We start from the raw sequence: 15,514 nt of genomic DNA, 5'->3' as shown, positions 1-15,514 counted from the left end.
TAGGGAGGAGAGGAGGAGGAGGAGGAAGGGAGGGGGAAGGAAGTAGGAGACGAGGAGAGGAGGAGGAGGAGGGGGAGGACGAGGAAGAGGAGGAGAAGGAGGGGAGGACGACGACGAGGAAAAGGAGGAGGAGGAAACTTTCCTGATGTCTAGTCGGAGTTCAGCCTTCACTTGCTCGCGCTTCTTCTTGAGTTTGATCGCCTCCTGCTCCGCTCGCTGACAAGAAAGTCAGGAAGAGAAAGCGAGGAGAGGGAGGGAACAGAGTAAGGGAGGGGAGGCGAGGAGATAGCAGAGCAGAGGGGAGGGAAGAGCAGAGCAGAGCAGAGCAGAGCAGAGCAGAGCAGAGCAGAGCAGAGCAGAGCAGAGAAGAGAAGAGAAGAGCAGACGTTACCCTTTTTTGGAGTTTTTCTTCTTGAGCTGTCGCCCTAATCACTTCCATGGCTCTTTTCATGTCGCCAAGAGCCTGTCAACCACGTCAGTAATGGAGGAGGAGGGAGGAAAGGGGGGTGAGAGAAAGACGGAGAAGGAGAAGCGGGGGGTGGGGGTGGGGAACTGAATGGAAGGGAGAGGATGGAGGGGAGGAGAAATCTTTGTAGTCATGAATTGAAAGGGAGAGGTTGGAGCAGGATGCGGCAACCAGGAGGAGGAGTAGGAGGAGCAGGAGGAGCGGGAGGAGCGGGAGGAGCAGGAGGAGCAGGAGGAGAGGGAGGAGAGGGAGGAGAGGGAGCAGGAGTAAGACAAAGGAGCAGGAGAGCAGGAAGACTTTCACCTCGACAGGATCGTAGGTCTTGTCAAGCTTGAACTGAAGCTCTACAGCTGCTGGCATGTCCAGCTGCTGGCGGTCAGCTTGATAGGCCAGCATGTTTGAAGGAGGAGGAAGAAGAGGATCTAGGAGTAGGACGAGAGCGGAGGGCAAGAGTGGGAAGACAAGCAGGAGCAGGAGCAGGAGCAGGAGCAGGAGCAGGAGCAGGAGCAGGAGCAGGAGCAGGAGCAGGAGCAGGAGCAGGAGCAGGAGCAGGAGCAGGAGCAGGAAGAAATGATTCGTAAATTCACCTCTTTGCCCTTTTTCCCGGCAGTAACGACATGACCTGCACTCTGAATTACGATTCCTCCCCTCCTCTTCTCCTCCTGACACTTCCTCCTCCCACGCTCTATGACCTCCCTCCCTTCCTTTTCCACTTGAAAAACTTCCCCCTATCCCTCCCCTCTCGTGTTCAGCTCCCACCTCATCATCATTCCTTTTTCTTCCCTCCTCCTCCTCCTCCTCCTCCTCCTCCTCCTCCTCCTCACATCTCACCGTTCTTATCATACAGCTCGAACCATTGCGCATCAGCAAACGCAGTATTGCCAGGCTTGAACGCCTGCACCAGCGGGCCCGTCGGGATCAGCGCCTCCCCGATGTAGTCGTCGTATTTCCACTTATCCCAGTCCCACACCTGTACAGAGACATCGTCCTTGGTCCCGGAGAACTGCACGCGGAACTGCTCGTTCCAGCTCGGGTTCAGCGTGCTCTTCTTGGTGGAGGTGCGATGCTCGGGCACGTAGGGGGTCTTTCTCTCTCTTCTCTTGTTTCTCACGCCGATGAGGGCGTAAGGGTCCGCGAGCCCCACCAGGTACTTGTCGACGATAGGGATGTCGCTGCGAGGGAGGTTGCGAGCCTGCAGCACGATGATATCCAGCGTCCACTCCCCCAGCGTCTTCGCCTTAGCTCTTGCTCTCTCCATCTCGTTGCCCTCCTCGCCGTCCTCTCCATCGCCGCCGCCGTCGTCGTCGTCGTCATCGTCCTCCTCCTCCTCCTCCTGCGTCTTGGGTTTCAGCGGCTTGATCTTCCAGATCAGATCTCCCATGCACTGCCTGCACTTTCCAGTCGAGCACACCACTCCGCACGCAAACATGAAGATAGCAAAGACGAGCGGAAGGCAGATAAGTAAGAGAGTAGTCCGGTTGACGTACTGAGACTCCTGCGGAAAGCTGGTGACATCTGTGTCGTTGACGATGTTGTCCACCGTCGTTCCATTGCACATGCCGTCCTCAAAGAAACAGATACACCACTTCCTTACCAATGAGTTGCATCCCCACAAGGGGGGAAGCGTGGAGACGGACAGGGATGTAAGATTGATTTTCTTGCATTCTGCCAAGTCTGTCGCATTCATGCAGACGTTGGAGCAGCAGTGCTCCTTGCAGTAAGGCCTGTTAGCTTCATCCCCAGGAGTCCAGCATTGGACTGCCAACGTTGGCCTGTAGGTGATGCACGATAAGACGATCAGGAGCAAGTAGATCAGGGCAAGGCTTGCACAGTCTCTGTGCAACCCTTGCTTCATGCTCCCCTTGACCCGCGCCATAGCTGGTCAGCGTTGAACTCGTCTGCTGCTGGGTGTGCTACGAGGGGTTGTTTTCACTTGGTAAGCTCATCCGACCTCGTTCGGAGATGGAAGTTGAAACGAAACGTTCTCCTGAAACACGAGCATTTCTTTAGACTGAACAGTGCAACTGGAGGAACATCTACAAAAGGTATTGTTGAACCAAGACAATCAGACATGAACAACATGCATCCAAGTCCATGTTACATCGTGATGCTTCACCATCTCAGACACATGAACATGTACAGATGACAAACTACAAATCGAGTCGAAAATCATCATTCTTCCCTACCACTTCATGCCTTCAGCTTCCTCTTCAAGTTCATCTTCACATCTAGGCTCATCTTCTCCACTAGCTGATTTACTTATGCGAGCACGTCAGCCTACCGCTGAGCGTCATCGCCGCCGCGTGTTTCCCTTCAGCCTGCCTTCTACTGCTGCTGCGGCATGCCGCAGCCACCACGACCTGCCGTTTGATTGGCCTAGTCAAACTTACGGTGCCACCGTGACTCACTGACTCAGTGACCGTCAGGCCCGGCTGGCAGCCTCCGTCCGTCCGATCATGATCCGATCATGATCCGGCCCGCCGGCCCGCCGGGCCGGCGGGCCCGGCGCGGCTCAAGATCAGGCTCCACGCGGCCGCGGGCTGGGGCCGTCACGGCGTGGTACTGAGCCCGCTCAGTACCCGGCATACCACAGCCAACACTGCCGCAGTGCGGCCAGTCACTGTCGGTCTTCAAGCCCGGCCTGGTCTGACGCCGGGGCCCCGCGAGCCCGGCCGCGCAGACTCCGGGCGGCTACCGGGGCGGCACGGTCACAAGTTTTCTGAGTGGGCCTGAATCCTACAAGATGTATCTGGTTCTAGGTACTTGTGCTGACAAAAGATAAACTTCCTGTCTTTTGTCTTGTCCTCTTCCATCACTTACAAGAACCTTTTCGTTGTACAGGCTACTAACGGAAAACAGGAGGCAGAGTAGATCCAACCACCAATCAAAAAGGTAACAGGAGGCAGAGCAGATCTGAGGCAGCTGAGCCCGTCCGGTTAAAAAGCAAGGGGTCCCACTTTGGTTGCAGAAGCCATATTCAGCTTCTGGGCTCGCCGTGGATCGAACACAGGACCTTTAGATCTTCAGTCTAACGCGCTCCCAACTGCGCCACAAACCCAAGGACCCCATGGCTCCACAAGGAAACCTCCGGTATATATAGTACACAGGTCGGATGGATGCCTGGGGTAGTCTACCCCACCCTTTCACCAAGAATTGATGTTCTAGGACTGGGTCCATCGTGTGACCTTTCAATAGAAAGAATGGATTCCTCAGATACTACCACCCACCCTGTCGTGCAAGCTCGTGTACAACATCTGTGTCATAGGTAGTCATATGAAACTATGACAAGTTCCTAGGACCAAAAAACTCTTGTTGCAGCGTAGGGGGCAAAGGATGTACAAGAAACAGGGGTAGTGGGTGTGTTCGATTCTCTGGGTGGGGAATGTGGGGTCATAAATGGTAAAAGAGGGGGGTAGGGGTTAGGGAAACGGGGAGTCGCAACCAGGACGTTTTGAAAAAAAAAATTCCTCGAGATTGGGGGGTGGGGCCTTCATTTGTCTCAATAGTACCGGTACATTTACAGGGAACGATGGGGGTAATGAGATCGAAGGAGAGCATGGGTGGGGATCGATTCTGTTGGAGCACCTGGACCCCTCGCACTTGTGTAGTACCCCCCAACTGACTCATATTCCTATTATTACCCTATTTTTTTCAGTAAATTACACCGGTCCTGCAGGACCCTGCAAAGTATCCACCCCTGCCTGCCGAACAACTCTCCCACAATCAATCGCGGCCTCTGTACGAATGGCGGGAGTAGCTGTTGCTGGAATGAATCTCAAGGTAAGGAGGAGAGGACTGAAGAGAGAGAGAGAGGAGCGAGACGGAGACAAGACAAGACAGGATCTGAGTACAGGACCGAAGGGAAGTGCAAGCTGTTCAAATTGGACGTGTAAAGAAAGGCTGATGAGGAGTGGGAGGAGGGAGGGTGTCGAGTCGAGCAGAACGCAAGGAAAATGCAAAAAGATCAAAAGGAAGCAAATGACGAGAGCAAGATAGCTAGCAGAATTTGAGATAATTTCATAGAGAATAAGACATGGATGTGAGGGAGGGTTTGAATACTGCATCAGGATTCAGACGAACTCAGAGTGGGACGAATTTTGATATCTGTAGTTAACGCAGCAACAATGAGGATCTTGCCACGGCTGTTTGTGTGTAGTACTGTAGTGGATCAGATAGTTGAGCTCATTACACTGAGAAGATGCAAAAGATAAAGTGAACCGATGGAGTGTGAGGGGAGAAAAGGAAGAAGTATGAAGATCCGCGATGGGATCTAGCCGGATGTTGGCATAGGGCCTGAGAGCAAGTCAGAAGCGCAAGGGAAATAATAGTATCGTATCAGGTCTATGACCATGACTATGAGCAATCTTAGTCTGTTGCAAATATTGATTGCTCTCTACCAGGTTTTCCAAATCAACTGCAGCCGCACTGCACACCTCAGAGCTTGGGCAAGATTCATTTCCAACGACTCACGCAGTGGAACTCACTCAAAGGACTCCTACTACGTGTCGTGGGATGATCGCCATCCATACTCCACGGTGGAGGCGTACCGCCATTGCCACAAGCCTTCCTACATGAGCAAGGCCAAGCCTATGGAGTCGCTGCGTGGATGCAAGTCGGTGCATTGGGATGAGCGTCGGCCGTTCGCAACCGCCAATATTTTTCGCCGGAGCAAAATCCTCGATGGAACCAGCAATGCAGCAATCAACTGACAGGCGATCGGGCCAAAAGTGCAGAACTGATCGTTGATCATGGTGCGCTCCAGCCTTGCCTGTGTAGGATAGAAGAAAAAACATTTTCGTGTAATTTATTGAAACGCTGAAATCCAAATGTTCAGGACCATCATGGCCCACTCTCGTAGTTCATCGGTATCTTGCAGAGCCTGACCTCAAAGCAAAAACGTTGAAAAATTAAACAGGCGTTGCGTTAGGAGCTTTCTGCAGAACAAGCTTGTCTTTCAGGTTAGCACCAAATCATCCAGGTCGAAGGGATGACTCACCAGTTGAGCATACTGTACCGCAGCTGCAGTACCTTGGATAGTGATGTACCTGTTGTTGGTGCCCGGAATGGTGTCGCCCTGCACGTAGAATGAGGACACTCAATGCACACGATTCCAAGGACTGACCCTTTGAGAAACCTTGATGTTGGCTCCTGAGACGCTGATGTATTCCTTGAGGTTGCAGCCTCCCTTTCCAAGAAGAGGCCCAACGGCATCATCGGTGATCGAAAGCTTGAGGACGGTGTGCATGTCAGTTCCAAGACCATGCTGACTCATTCCCCAGTATTCCTGTCCTGGCACAACCTGACAACTGTTTCAGACACCAAGGCTGCAAAATATCAAAAAACAAACCCCAGGCATTCCAGGAGCCATTCCCATGCCTTGCGAAGCCATGTCCATGCCCATCGGCATTTGCATTCCACCGTACATTGCCGCAGCACCTTGCATGGGCATCATTCCCATCCCGTAGCCCTGTCCAAGCCCTTTCCCCATCATCCCCGACATTCCGTAATTTGTTCCAAGGTTCTCGTAACGAATGTTCCCATCCTCATGTATCAGATGAACTATCTTTTCGACTGCCTGCGAATCCAGATCAGATTTATCACCGCACACTGCATGCACAAACCGTCTGAGCCTGTGGGAGCGTTCCTTGGATCGTGACGATCCTCTCATTCAGTCCTGGAATGGCAACCTTGTCCTTGGCTTGCAATTGAATCTTTGCTTGAGTTTCTTCTCTCAAAGAATTGATCTTCTCGCCGCCCTTGCCAATCACAAGTCCGCATGCCGCAGCAGGGATCACTATCGAGACTGTCATCACCGCCTGCCGAACAGGAATTACATGCAAGCCAGGACAAATGAAACATGCATTACGTTGACGTCGTCGGGAACCCGACCCGAATTGGGATCTCTGTACATCTCTGAGATGACCATTTTGGCGGCGGAGAGCACAGTTTCAACTTTTCCAGAAATTAAGACGATGCGGTCAGCCGTTCCAGGGAATGTTTCTGAGTTGCTAGAGACTTTGACTTTAGCGCCTGAGGTATCCTTGATGCTGTTGATGGTTGCTCCAGCTTTGCCAATCACGCTGCCAGCAGATTTGTTCCCAATCAGAATCTTGAGCGCCATTTGCGTCTCATCTCCGCTCGAGATCCCATCGCCAGTGACCTGTCTCTTGGCCAGGACATCCTGCGACACATCCAGTCACTTGGAGCAAATCAAGTATCTGTGTAATCAACCTGTTCTTCTGCCTCGTCATGAGACCTCTTAACTCCTGCACCTGCAGGTGCAAGATTTGGGGAAAGGTTAGGGGAGGAAGGAGAGAAGGTTTTGAGGGAAGTAAGGAGGGGAGAATTGATAGTTGAAGGAAGGGGAACGGGGCGGAGGGGGGAGGGAGCGCACTCATTATGGTTCGTGGACGGGGATCAAGGCGGACGTGGAGGAGAGTCGAGGATTAGGAAAAGTTGAGGCTAAGTTGGTGAGAAGGAGCTTGGTCTAGAAAGAGGGAGGCCGAGAGTCCCAGGGAACGCTGGAGGCTTCCCTTGATGAATTGACTGGTTTAGATTTCAACGATTTGACCCTGTACAGAAAAATACAAATCAGGATTGCGAGCATGGACTGAGGGCACGACTCTGCCGTACGGGCCACTAATTTCCCACGAATCACCTTTGTGATAACACACAGCATAGAAAGGTAGTCAACCCACATATGCAATAAAAAAATTGCAACAGTGTTGCTATCACGTCCACAAAAAAAACGGCAGAGCAAGAACATAAACAGTGCGGAGGTGGTCATGTAGCAGGCGGGAAGGGCCAAGGGGCTTAAAAACATTCGATGAATGCACGGAAGGGCAATTCACAGCGAACAGGAAATCCAACGAAAAGTGGATTGAATTTGCAGAGATGCTCATGCTCTGACGGGGCCGAGGAAGGTGGAAAGAGGAGGAGAGGAAAATGAGGGAAACCGCGTGTGGAAGGGCGACAGTGCGTGCATTGATGGCATTGGAAGTGTGGGATCAGACAGACTCAGAAAGCAGGATATGACCATGTTGGGCGAGGAGGGTGGAGAAAGAATGACGGATGAAAGGAAAGTCGGAGGAGGAGGAGGAGGAGGAGAGGGAGGGGGAGGTCACACCGTCAAGAACGTCACGAGCGGGACGCGGCGGCGGCAATGCTCCTCTGCCCTGAGGGTGGAACGGAGATTGTTTTTTACTACCCCACCCCTCAAGTTATCGACAATTTTGCTCAAGTCTAGGGTTTTCTTTTTGTGAAGTAAAGGCATGTCTTGCTTCTACAAATAATATCTTGTCATCAAAATTTCAAATATACATGTAAATATTTCAATTTACCTCCAGACTCTCCTATGATCGTTCAGTACGGACCACCACACCCTGCGGTGTGTATAAAATATAGTTTTTGGTATCTGTACCACAAGTTATAAATAATATTAAATCGTACTGTATATGACGTCAAAAAATTATTTTAGGACTAATAGGTGGCTTTTGGTACAATATTTTCCCAAGATGTGAATGTATTTGTGTCGATATATATATATGTAGAATTTCTTCTGGTAGTGTAGCGCTTCACCGGGGTGGGTACTACTCTTCGGACTAAGGGGTAGTTTGGCCGGTCGTAAGAGAATAAGTAAAAGGACCCGGTTCTCTAAGAGGGGATTCTTAGGAAACAATGGGGTTATAAGAAAGGATGGGTACTTCTTATTTTCGGGGTAGGGGTAGAGGGTACAGGCGGATTGGGATGACGAAACCGTCAGGCAGCCTTAACTTGGGGAGCGAATCTATGAGAATATTTATATTCTATTGTCACTTTCATAATGAAAATTATATAGTTTACTGCAATATTTCGCGAATGTCTTTAAGAGTATTTGTCGAATTGGATAAAATTCAATTAATGAATTTCGCTACACCCATCGCTACCACCCCGTCCTGCCCAGTTCCAGTACCCCTACCTCTACATTGGCCACTACCGTACCCATAGTTCATCACCCCTACCTTGGATACTTTATACCCTACCCCCTGAAATTGTCAATTGGAATAGTAAACACCGGTATTTTTTACTGAAAACACACTACCCCCACCACATGAACCGCAATGTGTATTATCCCTACCCCACACATACCCTAGTACGGTGGAGGTGTTAAGGGGTACCCCTACCCCCCAATGACCAAATTTTCTTCCAGATCGCCTAGAGGGCACACCTCTCCTTCTTCCCCCACTCTCGCTCTCCCTCCCCTTCCCTCCGTCCGCTTCTCCTTTGTCTCCGTCTCTCATTGCTCCTCCCCCTTCGCTTCCTCCACCCTACCATCCTTCTCAGATACTCGTGTCTGTTGTCTGCTCACGACCTCACCGCCTGAACAGTTTGTCTTAAGACCTCCAAACAAGTAGTTTCGGTTCGTTAGATCCCGCTAGATAACATGGCGAACCTCTGCTGTGAGTACAAGACGTCTCGTCGAGGACTTCTCGTTCTCAACATGTTGATACTCTTGTTCTCTTTCATCTTCATTGGTGTTGGTGCGGTTTCCTTGACCTACGGTGAGAGCGTTCATTCATCTTGATTTGTGCTGATGTTTGCTCAGCCAACAGTTTTGGAACTTCCGTGAATGATTACTGCAAGAGTCAGTGTGTGAAAGATCCTGAGACTGCAGGTTGTACCTGCACGACTTCTCCAGGCCGTGCTTCCATCCCAACAGTTGTCTTCGCCTCACCTGCGATCGGATTGGTGGTCGTCGGGGTTTTCACATTCTTCATTTCGATCCTTGGCTGTGTGGGAGCGATCAGAGAGCGACCGATGATTCTCTACTTGTATATTTGCCTCGTGCTTCTTATGATCATCCTTCAGATTGGATTCGGTGAGACGATACCGATTGCTACAAACCTTCTGTATGACTAATCTTTGCCACAACAGGTGCAGCTGCAGCTGCGATTTCCAGCGGCAATTCTGCCCAGATCCAGGGACCTGTGCTGGGCGTCTTGAGAGATCATTACACTGAATTCGACTGGAAGGCTTTGGATGTATTAATTCCACCTGCTTGCTATGAAGGCCAAACGACAGACGTAATGATTTGCTCTCGAACAAGAGAAGAGATAATCTTACATTTCAACAGAACTCAAACATCACCTACAACATTCCACTTTGCAGCTTTGATACTGGGTGCGTTCGCACATCGACAGCCACTGCTGCACAGACGAGCTGTTGTACGGGCGACTACGCTTGTGACACGTCCAAGTCCACTTGTGAGAAATCACAATCTATTTCCTTGATTCGTGACGATCATGCTCGTTCAGGTATCACAGGAAAGGAATGTGTGATGAACTTCCTCAACAAGGCCGGTGCACCGTAAGCTTTCTGATGTGAGCCAAGGCAACTTTCATGACCAGTCATGATAGGGTTGCTGTTGTCTGCTTCTTGCCCATTGTGCTGGAGATTGCTGCCATCGTGTTTGCCTGCATTATCCGAACAGGTGCGATGCTGCCGCTAGAGGGTACCCCTGATGACTTGTAATACCCTTGCTTAGGAAGGCCAACCAACTTCAAATCTACCGTCTAGACTGTGCGGTTATGTCGATTGCAGTCTCAGTTTTGTCATGTCGCATAAGACATTGAGGGAATCTTTAATCAATGAATCAATCAATCAGCAAACATTCTAGGTTGGATGTGGGTTGGAGCTGTGTAATGCGAGCGGGAGCCTCAACCCAACTGCTTGCCCGTAGACGCTCAGCCAGAGCTTGAAGTATCTGAGGTTGGATTGCGTGCAAGGCTCTTGCACGGATGGGAGGAAAGCTTGCATGATCGCGTCCATGAAATCTTTGCTTCTGCAGCTGGGTTTTTCTCCATCACCATGGTGGATCATGCAATAGATTTCGCTTACGGATGAACAAAATGGAACGGCTCGCCCGTAACGGGATGCTCTTCGGGTGTCGGTAAGCACTGTATGAAAAGAAATCATGAAAAGGCAATTAAATACACAGAGTGAGTCAGGCTTCACCGAGTCAGTAAGCCAGCTTTGTTCGTGGTTCCTGGTGTGTCCAACCTCACTTGGAAGTACAAAGTGGTCCACTCACATTGATCCACAGCAGTCCCGCCAGATGTACTCAGTGTCCAATAATCGTCCGTCGATGCTCTTTCCCTGCAGAAAGAGAACAGGACACTGATATGCTTCCACATATACCTGTAGGAAACCATTTGGACTCGTTTTGATACACAGCAAGGAAATTTACCACATGGTACCTGTACATATTCGGCTGCGCTGTTTCCGATTTGATGACAGACGGGTCAATAAAAGTGCAAGAATCTTCGTCGTCCAATTCATTTCTGTTCTCTGTGCTGTCAATTTCCAGAGGCTCTCTATAAACTTCTTCTAGGGCAAGATATCCTCTATCGTCTGCTCCAACATTTTGAAGCGGTCTGGGGTGGTTTGGGACCCACTTCCACTCCTACACCAAAAAAAAAAAATTAAAAAAACAGCACAAACATGATTTTATCATGATCTCATGCTTAAGTAAGGCAAAATATCCCGATGCTCTCTCAATCCCCAGTAGCATGAACACAAAAACCATTCATGATTGTTCACCACGTGCTGCCTAGCACTTTCTTCTACCTTTTCTCCCTCCATATCCCGTGATTGAGTCGAATGTATAGATTATCCTCACCTGACCGTGATCGTTCGCCTCTGCCATGAAAGCCATGGCCGCCGACTGGAACTCCTCGTACTTCATCGCTCGTCAACCATCGGGGACCCTGTTGACAATTCTACGAGCTGAATCCTTTTTTTCTTGGTTTCAATTGATTGAGCTAATCTTAAAATAAACTGCAGTTCATGTTGAGTCATGTCCGGTACTTTCGACCACTTATGAAGGGGTGGGGTACCAGGCAGGCTAAAATTGCTAAACCGATTCCTGACTGCTAGCAGTCTGCTAGATGATATTGAAGGAGGGGTGGTTTTTAGGTAATATAGCGGGGTCTATTTGACTGGGGGTGCTCCCTACCCGTACCCTAATAAGAAAAAAAGGGGGCAAAACTAATGGGTGGGGGTAGGAATGTCACCCCTTCCTCTTTCACCTACCCCTCATTCCTCGCCATGCAGAAAACGCAATGCTGTAGTAGGGTCCCTTTGCCTTTAGAACCGTGAGATTACTGGGGTGGAGGTGATGACCCTACCCTTTAAAATCAAAGCTTCTATAACCCCCGTTCCGAACCACCCACCCACCGATACACCACGGTAAGGGACATACATGGTTAGAGATAGAAGGAATTGCGGAGCATGCAATGGCATGTTTTGGCATAAGGCTGCAAGATAGGAGAACCTGAATAAGTGATCGTGGAATAGTAAGAGGCAAACGCTATGAAACATGAAATTCAGAATGAGGAAGGTTATGTACTATGCTAGCATTTGCTCATTGGTTTTCTACAGAGGCTAAAATGTAGAGGTCGAATCTGTAAGTATGGTTTCCTCCCGATTTTAGGATATGGAATGATCCCAGCATAGCCATTGCAAGTAGGCATGTAAAAAGGTTGGGGTTTGATCATCAAGCAAGATTTTTCTAATTGTAGCCCATGTTTCGTCAGTAGAACGTCATCCAATTATCAACTGAGAAAAGCCTTCACATCCGTTTTATTCACCCTTGATGCGATGCAGAGTTTTTATCGAGAATATTCTGTCAAATGTGCACATGTATCTGGTTTGAAGTAGTGGCCAAAAGAAACTGATCCATGACCTTGAATATGCTGATTATCTCTTGCAGATTTACCAATGAAAGCCATGTCGGTCGAGCATTCAGCTCCCATCAACCACATACCCACTCTCAGTCCAAGCAACACAACTGCAGATGGCGCAGATTGGTCACAGTTCAGTAAGACACAATTGTTAGTTGCGATCTTCAACTATTTCGAATCGCACCCTCTAGGTTACGTAGGTTTTATAGTCTTCTTAACGTGCTGGACCACTTTAGCGTTTCCCGTCACGCCGTTGGAAGTTTGCGGAGGATGTGTGTTCGGTCCGATTTGGGGTACACTCGGAAGCCTTGTTGGAAAGACAGCAGGATGCATTTGTGCGCTTTCGATTGGAAGAATCTTCGGCAAGAATTGGAGCATGCCGTCGGTTTTGGAGCAATATCTGGGCGTGCTGAAGAAGAAACCCTTCCAGGTATATGAGACTGCATGAATGTTGTAGTAGTTTCTCACATGTCAAACCCCATCAGACCATGTGTGCGATTCGAGTCGCACCCATTCCTCTGGGTGTGAAGAACTACGGTTTGAGCCTCGTCCGCTTCCCAGGGGACAAATATCCAGTTGGCGCGTACTTCTGGTCGTGCTTCCTTGTTGGCTTACCTTTCTCGATCGTTTGGGGGACAACTGGGGCTGGATTCAGCAGCGTCGTGGATGCCCTTGCTGCAAGTTAATAATAGTTGTTCTTCTGATGAATTGATTTTGTTTTGTAAATGAAATTTGAATTTTTCTCTTGAGAATTATCGATCTTCGATGTGTGCTGATGTGTATGATCTCACACAGTGATAGTTACTTCTCCCAGCACACTTGATCTCTCAACAAAACGCTGGACTATTCCTGATCCAATGTGGTCCAATTTCTTCATTACTTGAAATCGATTTTCATCTAAATTCACAACTTCAACCACCATTCTTGCTTATGAGGTTGCGTAGGGAGGAAGAGGGCTGCCGTGCTCGCCACTTCCAAACTTAGCGCCGTAACCCAGTCCTGAAAGCAAACAAGCATGAATGACAACTTTCAAGTCTGTAGAGTGAACCTACCTGGTTCACCGTAATCAGGGAAGGTGGTGCAGTCATCTGAAGTACTTCCATCTACGGCATTGAACGACGGCTCCCACCTGCAAACAAATATGTCTTGTTACAATCTTGTATTTGGTAAGGGGTTCACATTGCTATACTTGGGCAGGGCATTGCAAGTTCCATCGCCGTGATACTGTTTCAGCTGCGAGGAAACATGATTGTCAGACAAGAAAACGTTTAAATAAATCCTTGATGATCTTTGGATGATCTATCATCATCTTGAAACAGTGGAAAGCCGAAAGCAGCAAAGAAGACCCTTGTTGAAATACACGCAACTCACCAAAGCAAACTGCAGCAAATGTCAGGGCGAATGAAAAAAAAGGTTCAACAGTGAAATGGTTCAGTTGTTGTATGAAGAATCTGTGTATTCTATCCCCCTCTCAAGGCTACTCCCCCTCTTCACCTCACCCTCAGTCACTAGAACCTACTCCCCCGCATCCGCAACGCAGTGCCTTTCCTTACTCCCCGCACTGCATGTTGCCCTCCTTTCGTTCAGATGCCGCCACTGCCGACCTCCCCATTCAAATATAACTCTAGATCCCTCTAGCGATCAGAGTCAGGCTGACTCCCTCCTTCCCCTCCTCCTCCTCTTCCCGCCCCTCCTCTCTCGTCTCAGGCGCGGCATGCTCACCATGTTCGACTGGTCTGGGTCTCCGTGAGGGGTGGCGGACCTACTAGGGCAGAAGAGTCTCTCTAATTGTCTCTGACTGTCAACCTGCTGCCCCCAATCCTTCTCTTCCCGATTTAGAACAAGCCGCTGCACTCACCAGCCTGTCACTTCGGAAGTTCAGACCCGGGTCAGTGAAGTTGCCGCGGCAGTGCCGGGCCTGGCCGAACATGCCGGCGGGCTCAATTGCCGGGGACTCCGGAAAGTTAAGTAGGAACTTGGACCTGAGTTTACTACTCAAGCCACTGTCGCACTGAGGCATGATACGGTCCCCGGGGTGTGACTCGGACCGTGATCGGACCGTGATCCTTGCGACTCGAATCCTGACGGTCCGCCGTGACTGATCCGCTGGCCTGCCAGTGTGCCCCCGGCCGGGCCCCGCGGGCCTGGCACAGTGAGGGCCGAGGGCCGGGCCGCCGGGACCACTGGGCCGCCGTCACGGGCGGCCCAACGAGGCGCCGGCGAGTCACCGCCGGGCAGCCTGCAACAACTGGCACTGAGGCCTGCCGCTGCCCGGGACGGGCCGCGGCCCGGGTACCGTCACGGACCGTACTGGCCGGGCGACTGCCGCCGTCACGGTCCGATACTTCACTGATACGGTCGCCGATCACTGGTCACGGTGCGTCGTAACAGATCTGTAACATTGAAACCATTGTCGGGGAACCGGCTTAGGATAGTCCCATGGCTGAACGAAGACCGATGAGCGAAGAAGATGGCAGATGTTGGCCTCATCCAGCTCTGACAGTCACAAGGTGAGACAAGACAACTGTTAGATGTTCCTTCTCCACGTTTTATGCCCAGGAATCATCGTAACGTCATGGCATGTAGACTCCAGCCCTTCCGTGCCGCATGCTTGATTCTTTGGCTGTCGTGCTGCGGGATCCCTCAGCCGAGCGAAGCAGGAGCATCAGCTTACGTCATGCTCGAGGAACTAGCAGGAGGTGGAAGGCTGCCATTCTTGAACGCGGCCAGCACGTAAGAATTGACATTATAACAGAGCTCGATGATGGGTGTTTCATAGAGATAGGGAGCGACAGAGGTCAGCGCGAAAGCCTGTATGGAGAAAGTCTGAGATGTCGTACAGGTGAAGGAAGCACCAAGTTCCTGTCCGATCTTGCCAACGTGAAGGGTGCGATCCCAGAAAGAAATGACATTGACCATTCTCGTCCAGCGGACAAACCGATGCTTTTACTCTGTCGACTTCTCTGTCGAAGGCTACGAGAATGCGTTAGCAACGTGCGGCTCTTGTGCGTATCAGGTTGCACTGTGACCCTCTTCTCTCTTCGATGTTCCTCCCGTTGAAGCTGAACTACAGGACATGGGCGAACGATGGCTGGGGATGAGCTTCGAGGCGGTTTCCAACGTGAGATGCGGCGGACGCGTTTGAGTTTGACACCTGACATGTCGTGATCGCAACAGTACTCTCGGATCGCTCTGGCGTATCTTGTGACGCAGCTCCTGCGGTGTTGGCGTGACTGACTCTGTGCAAGGACAACTATGACTGGACTTACCCGTGGACTACCGAGGTGGGAGACATTGATCGTGTGGAGGGAGGGAGGGAGGGAGGGAG

General features: G+C 50.5%; 8 protein-coding genes and 1 non-coding gene across 9 annotated transcripts in view; 4 read left to right on the top strand and 5 right to left on the bottom strand.

Moving 5' to 3' along the window:
* Positions 1-2,342, bottom strand: part of GUITHDRAFT_133540 (hypothetical protein) — a gene marked incomplete at both ends in the record, with an annotated part of 2,995 nt that extends 653 nt beyond the window's left edge. The window contains 5 exons of the mRNA XM_005839375.1: positions 172-216; positions 392-463; positions 770-832; positions 1,054-1,088; positions 1,298-2,342. Coding sequence (XP_005839432.1) covers positions 172-216; positions 392-463; positions 770-832; positions 1,054-1,088; positions 1,298-2,342 — 1,260 coding nt within the window. The remainder of the gene's footprint in view (positions 1-171; positions 217-391; positions 464-769; positions 833-1,053; positions 1,089-1,297) is intronic.
* A 1,109-nt stretch (positions 2,343-3,451) lies between these two features.
* Positions 3,452-3,524, bottom strand: GUITHDRAFT_t18. Its single transcript has one exon. It is a non-coding gene; the product is annotated as a tRNA-Phe (tRNA).
* Positions 3,525-4,815: 1,291 nt separating this feature from the next.
* Positions 4,816-5,175, top strand: GUITHDRAFT_133539 (hypothetical protein; the record flags this gene model as incomplete). The annotated part of the gene is made up of 1 exon (XM_005839374.1): positions 4,816-5,175. One exon carries the CDS (start codon positions 4,816-4,818, stop codon positions 5,173-5,175), a length of 360 nt encoding a protein of 119 aa, XP_005839431.1.
* Positions 5,176-5,373: 198 nt separating this feature from the next.
* On the bottom strand, positions 5,374-6,864 carry GUITHDRAFT_101621 (hypothetical protein; the record flags this gene model as incomplete). Its single annotated transcript, XM_005839373.1, has 8 exons — positions 5,374-5,412; positions 5,463-5,540; positions 5,589-5,765; positions 5,814-6,041; positions 6,088-6,282; positions 6,333-6,647; positions 6,698-6,738; positions 6,861-6,864. The coding sequence occupies 8 exons, from the start codon at positions 6,862-6,864 to the stop codon at positions 5,374-5,376; spliced, it is 1,077 nt and encodes a 358-aa protein (XP_005839430.1).
* Positions 6,865-8,888: 2,024 nt separating this feature from the next.
* On the top strand, positions 8,889-10,021 carry GUITHDRAFT_101620 (hypothetical protein; the record flags this gene model as incomplete). The annotated part of the gene is made up of 8 exons (XM_005839372.1): positions 8,889-9,006; positions 9,051-9,119; positions 9,165-9,323; positions 9,380-9,528; positions 9,579-9,708; positions 9,760-9,811; positions 9,862-9,935; positions 9,990-10,021. The coding sequence occupies 8 exons, from the start codon at positions 8,889-8,891 to the stop codon at positions 10,019-10,021; spliced, it is 783 nt and encodes a 260-aa protein (XP_005839429.1).
* A 96-nt stretch (positions 10,022-10,117) lies between these two features.
* GUITHDRAFT_101619 (hypothetical protein) lies at positions 10,118-11,189 on the bottom strand (the record flags this gene model as incomplete). Its single annotated transcript, XM_005839371.1, has 6 exons — positions 10,118-10,292; positions 10,343-10,401; positions 10,460-10,490; positions 10,536-10,642; positions 10,692-10,907; positions 11,124-11,189. The coding sequence occupies 6 exons, from the start codon at positions 11,187-11,189 to the stop codon at positions 10,118-10,120; spliced, it is 654 nt and encodes a 217-aa protein (XP_005839428.1).
* A 1,024-nt stretch (positions 11,190-12,213) lies between these two features.
* Positions 12,214-12,928, top strand: GUITHDRAFT_150556 (hypothetical protein). The gene is made up of 2 exons (XM_005839370.1): positions 12,214-12,613; positions 12,669-12,928. Exons 1-2 carry the CDS (start codon positions 12,233-12,235, stop codon positions 12,870-12,872), a joined length of 585 nt encoding a protein of 194 aa, XP_005839427.1. The 5' UTR covers positions 12,214-12,232; the 3' UTR covers positions 12,873-12,928.
* Positions 12,929-13,047: 119 nt separating this feature from the next.
* GUITHDRAFT_150555 (hypothetical protein) lies at positions 13,048-13,419 on the bottom strand (the record flags this gene model as incomplete). Its single annotated transcript, XM_005839369.1, has 3 exons — positions 13,048-13,185; positions 13,239-13,315; positions 13,376-13,419. Coding segments are annotated over 3 exons (192 nt in total), but the record flags the coding sequence as incomplete, so codon positions are not given.
* Positions 13,420-14,761: 1,342 nt separating this feature from the next.
* GUITHDRAFT_161191 (hypothetical protein) overlaps positions 14,762-15,514 on the top strand; it is a gene marked incomplete at its 5' end in the record, with an annotated part of 3,300 nt that continues 2,547 nt past the window's right edge. The window contains 6 exons of the mRNA XM_005839368.1: positions 14,762-14,885; positions 14,942-14,983; positions 15,029-15,073; positions 15,159-15,202; positions 15,260-15,307; positions 15,435-15,470. Of these exons, the coding sequence (XP_005839425.1) occupies positions 14,762-14,885; positions 14,942-14,983; positions 15,029-15,073; positions 15,159-15,202; positions 15,260-15,307; positions 15,435-15,470 (339 nt within the window). The remainder of the gene's footprint in view (positions 14,886-14,941; positions 14,984-15,028; positions 15,074-15,158; positions 15,203-15,259; positions 15,308-15,434; positions 15,471-15,514) is intronic.

The sequence above is a fragment of the Guillardia theta genome, assembly GCF_000315625.1.
Source record: "Guillardia theta CCMP2712 unplaced genomic scaffold GUITHscaffold_8, whole genome shotgun sequence".
Taxonomy (NCBI): domain Eukaryota; class Cryptophyceae; order Pyrenomonadales; family Geminigeraceae; genus Guillardia; species Guillardia theta.
This window is presented reverse-complemented; position numbering and strand designations above follow the sequence as displayed.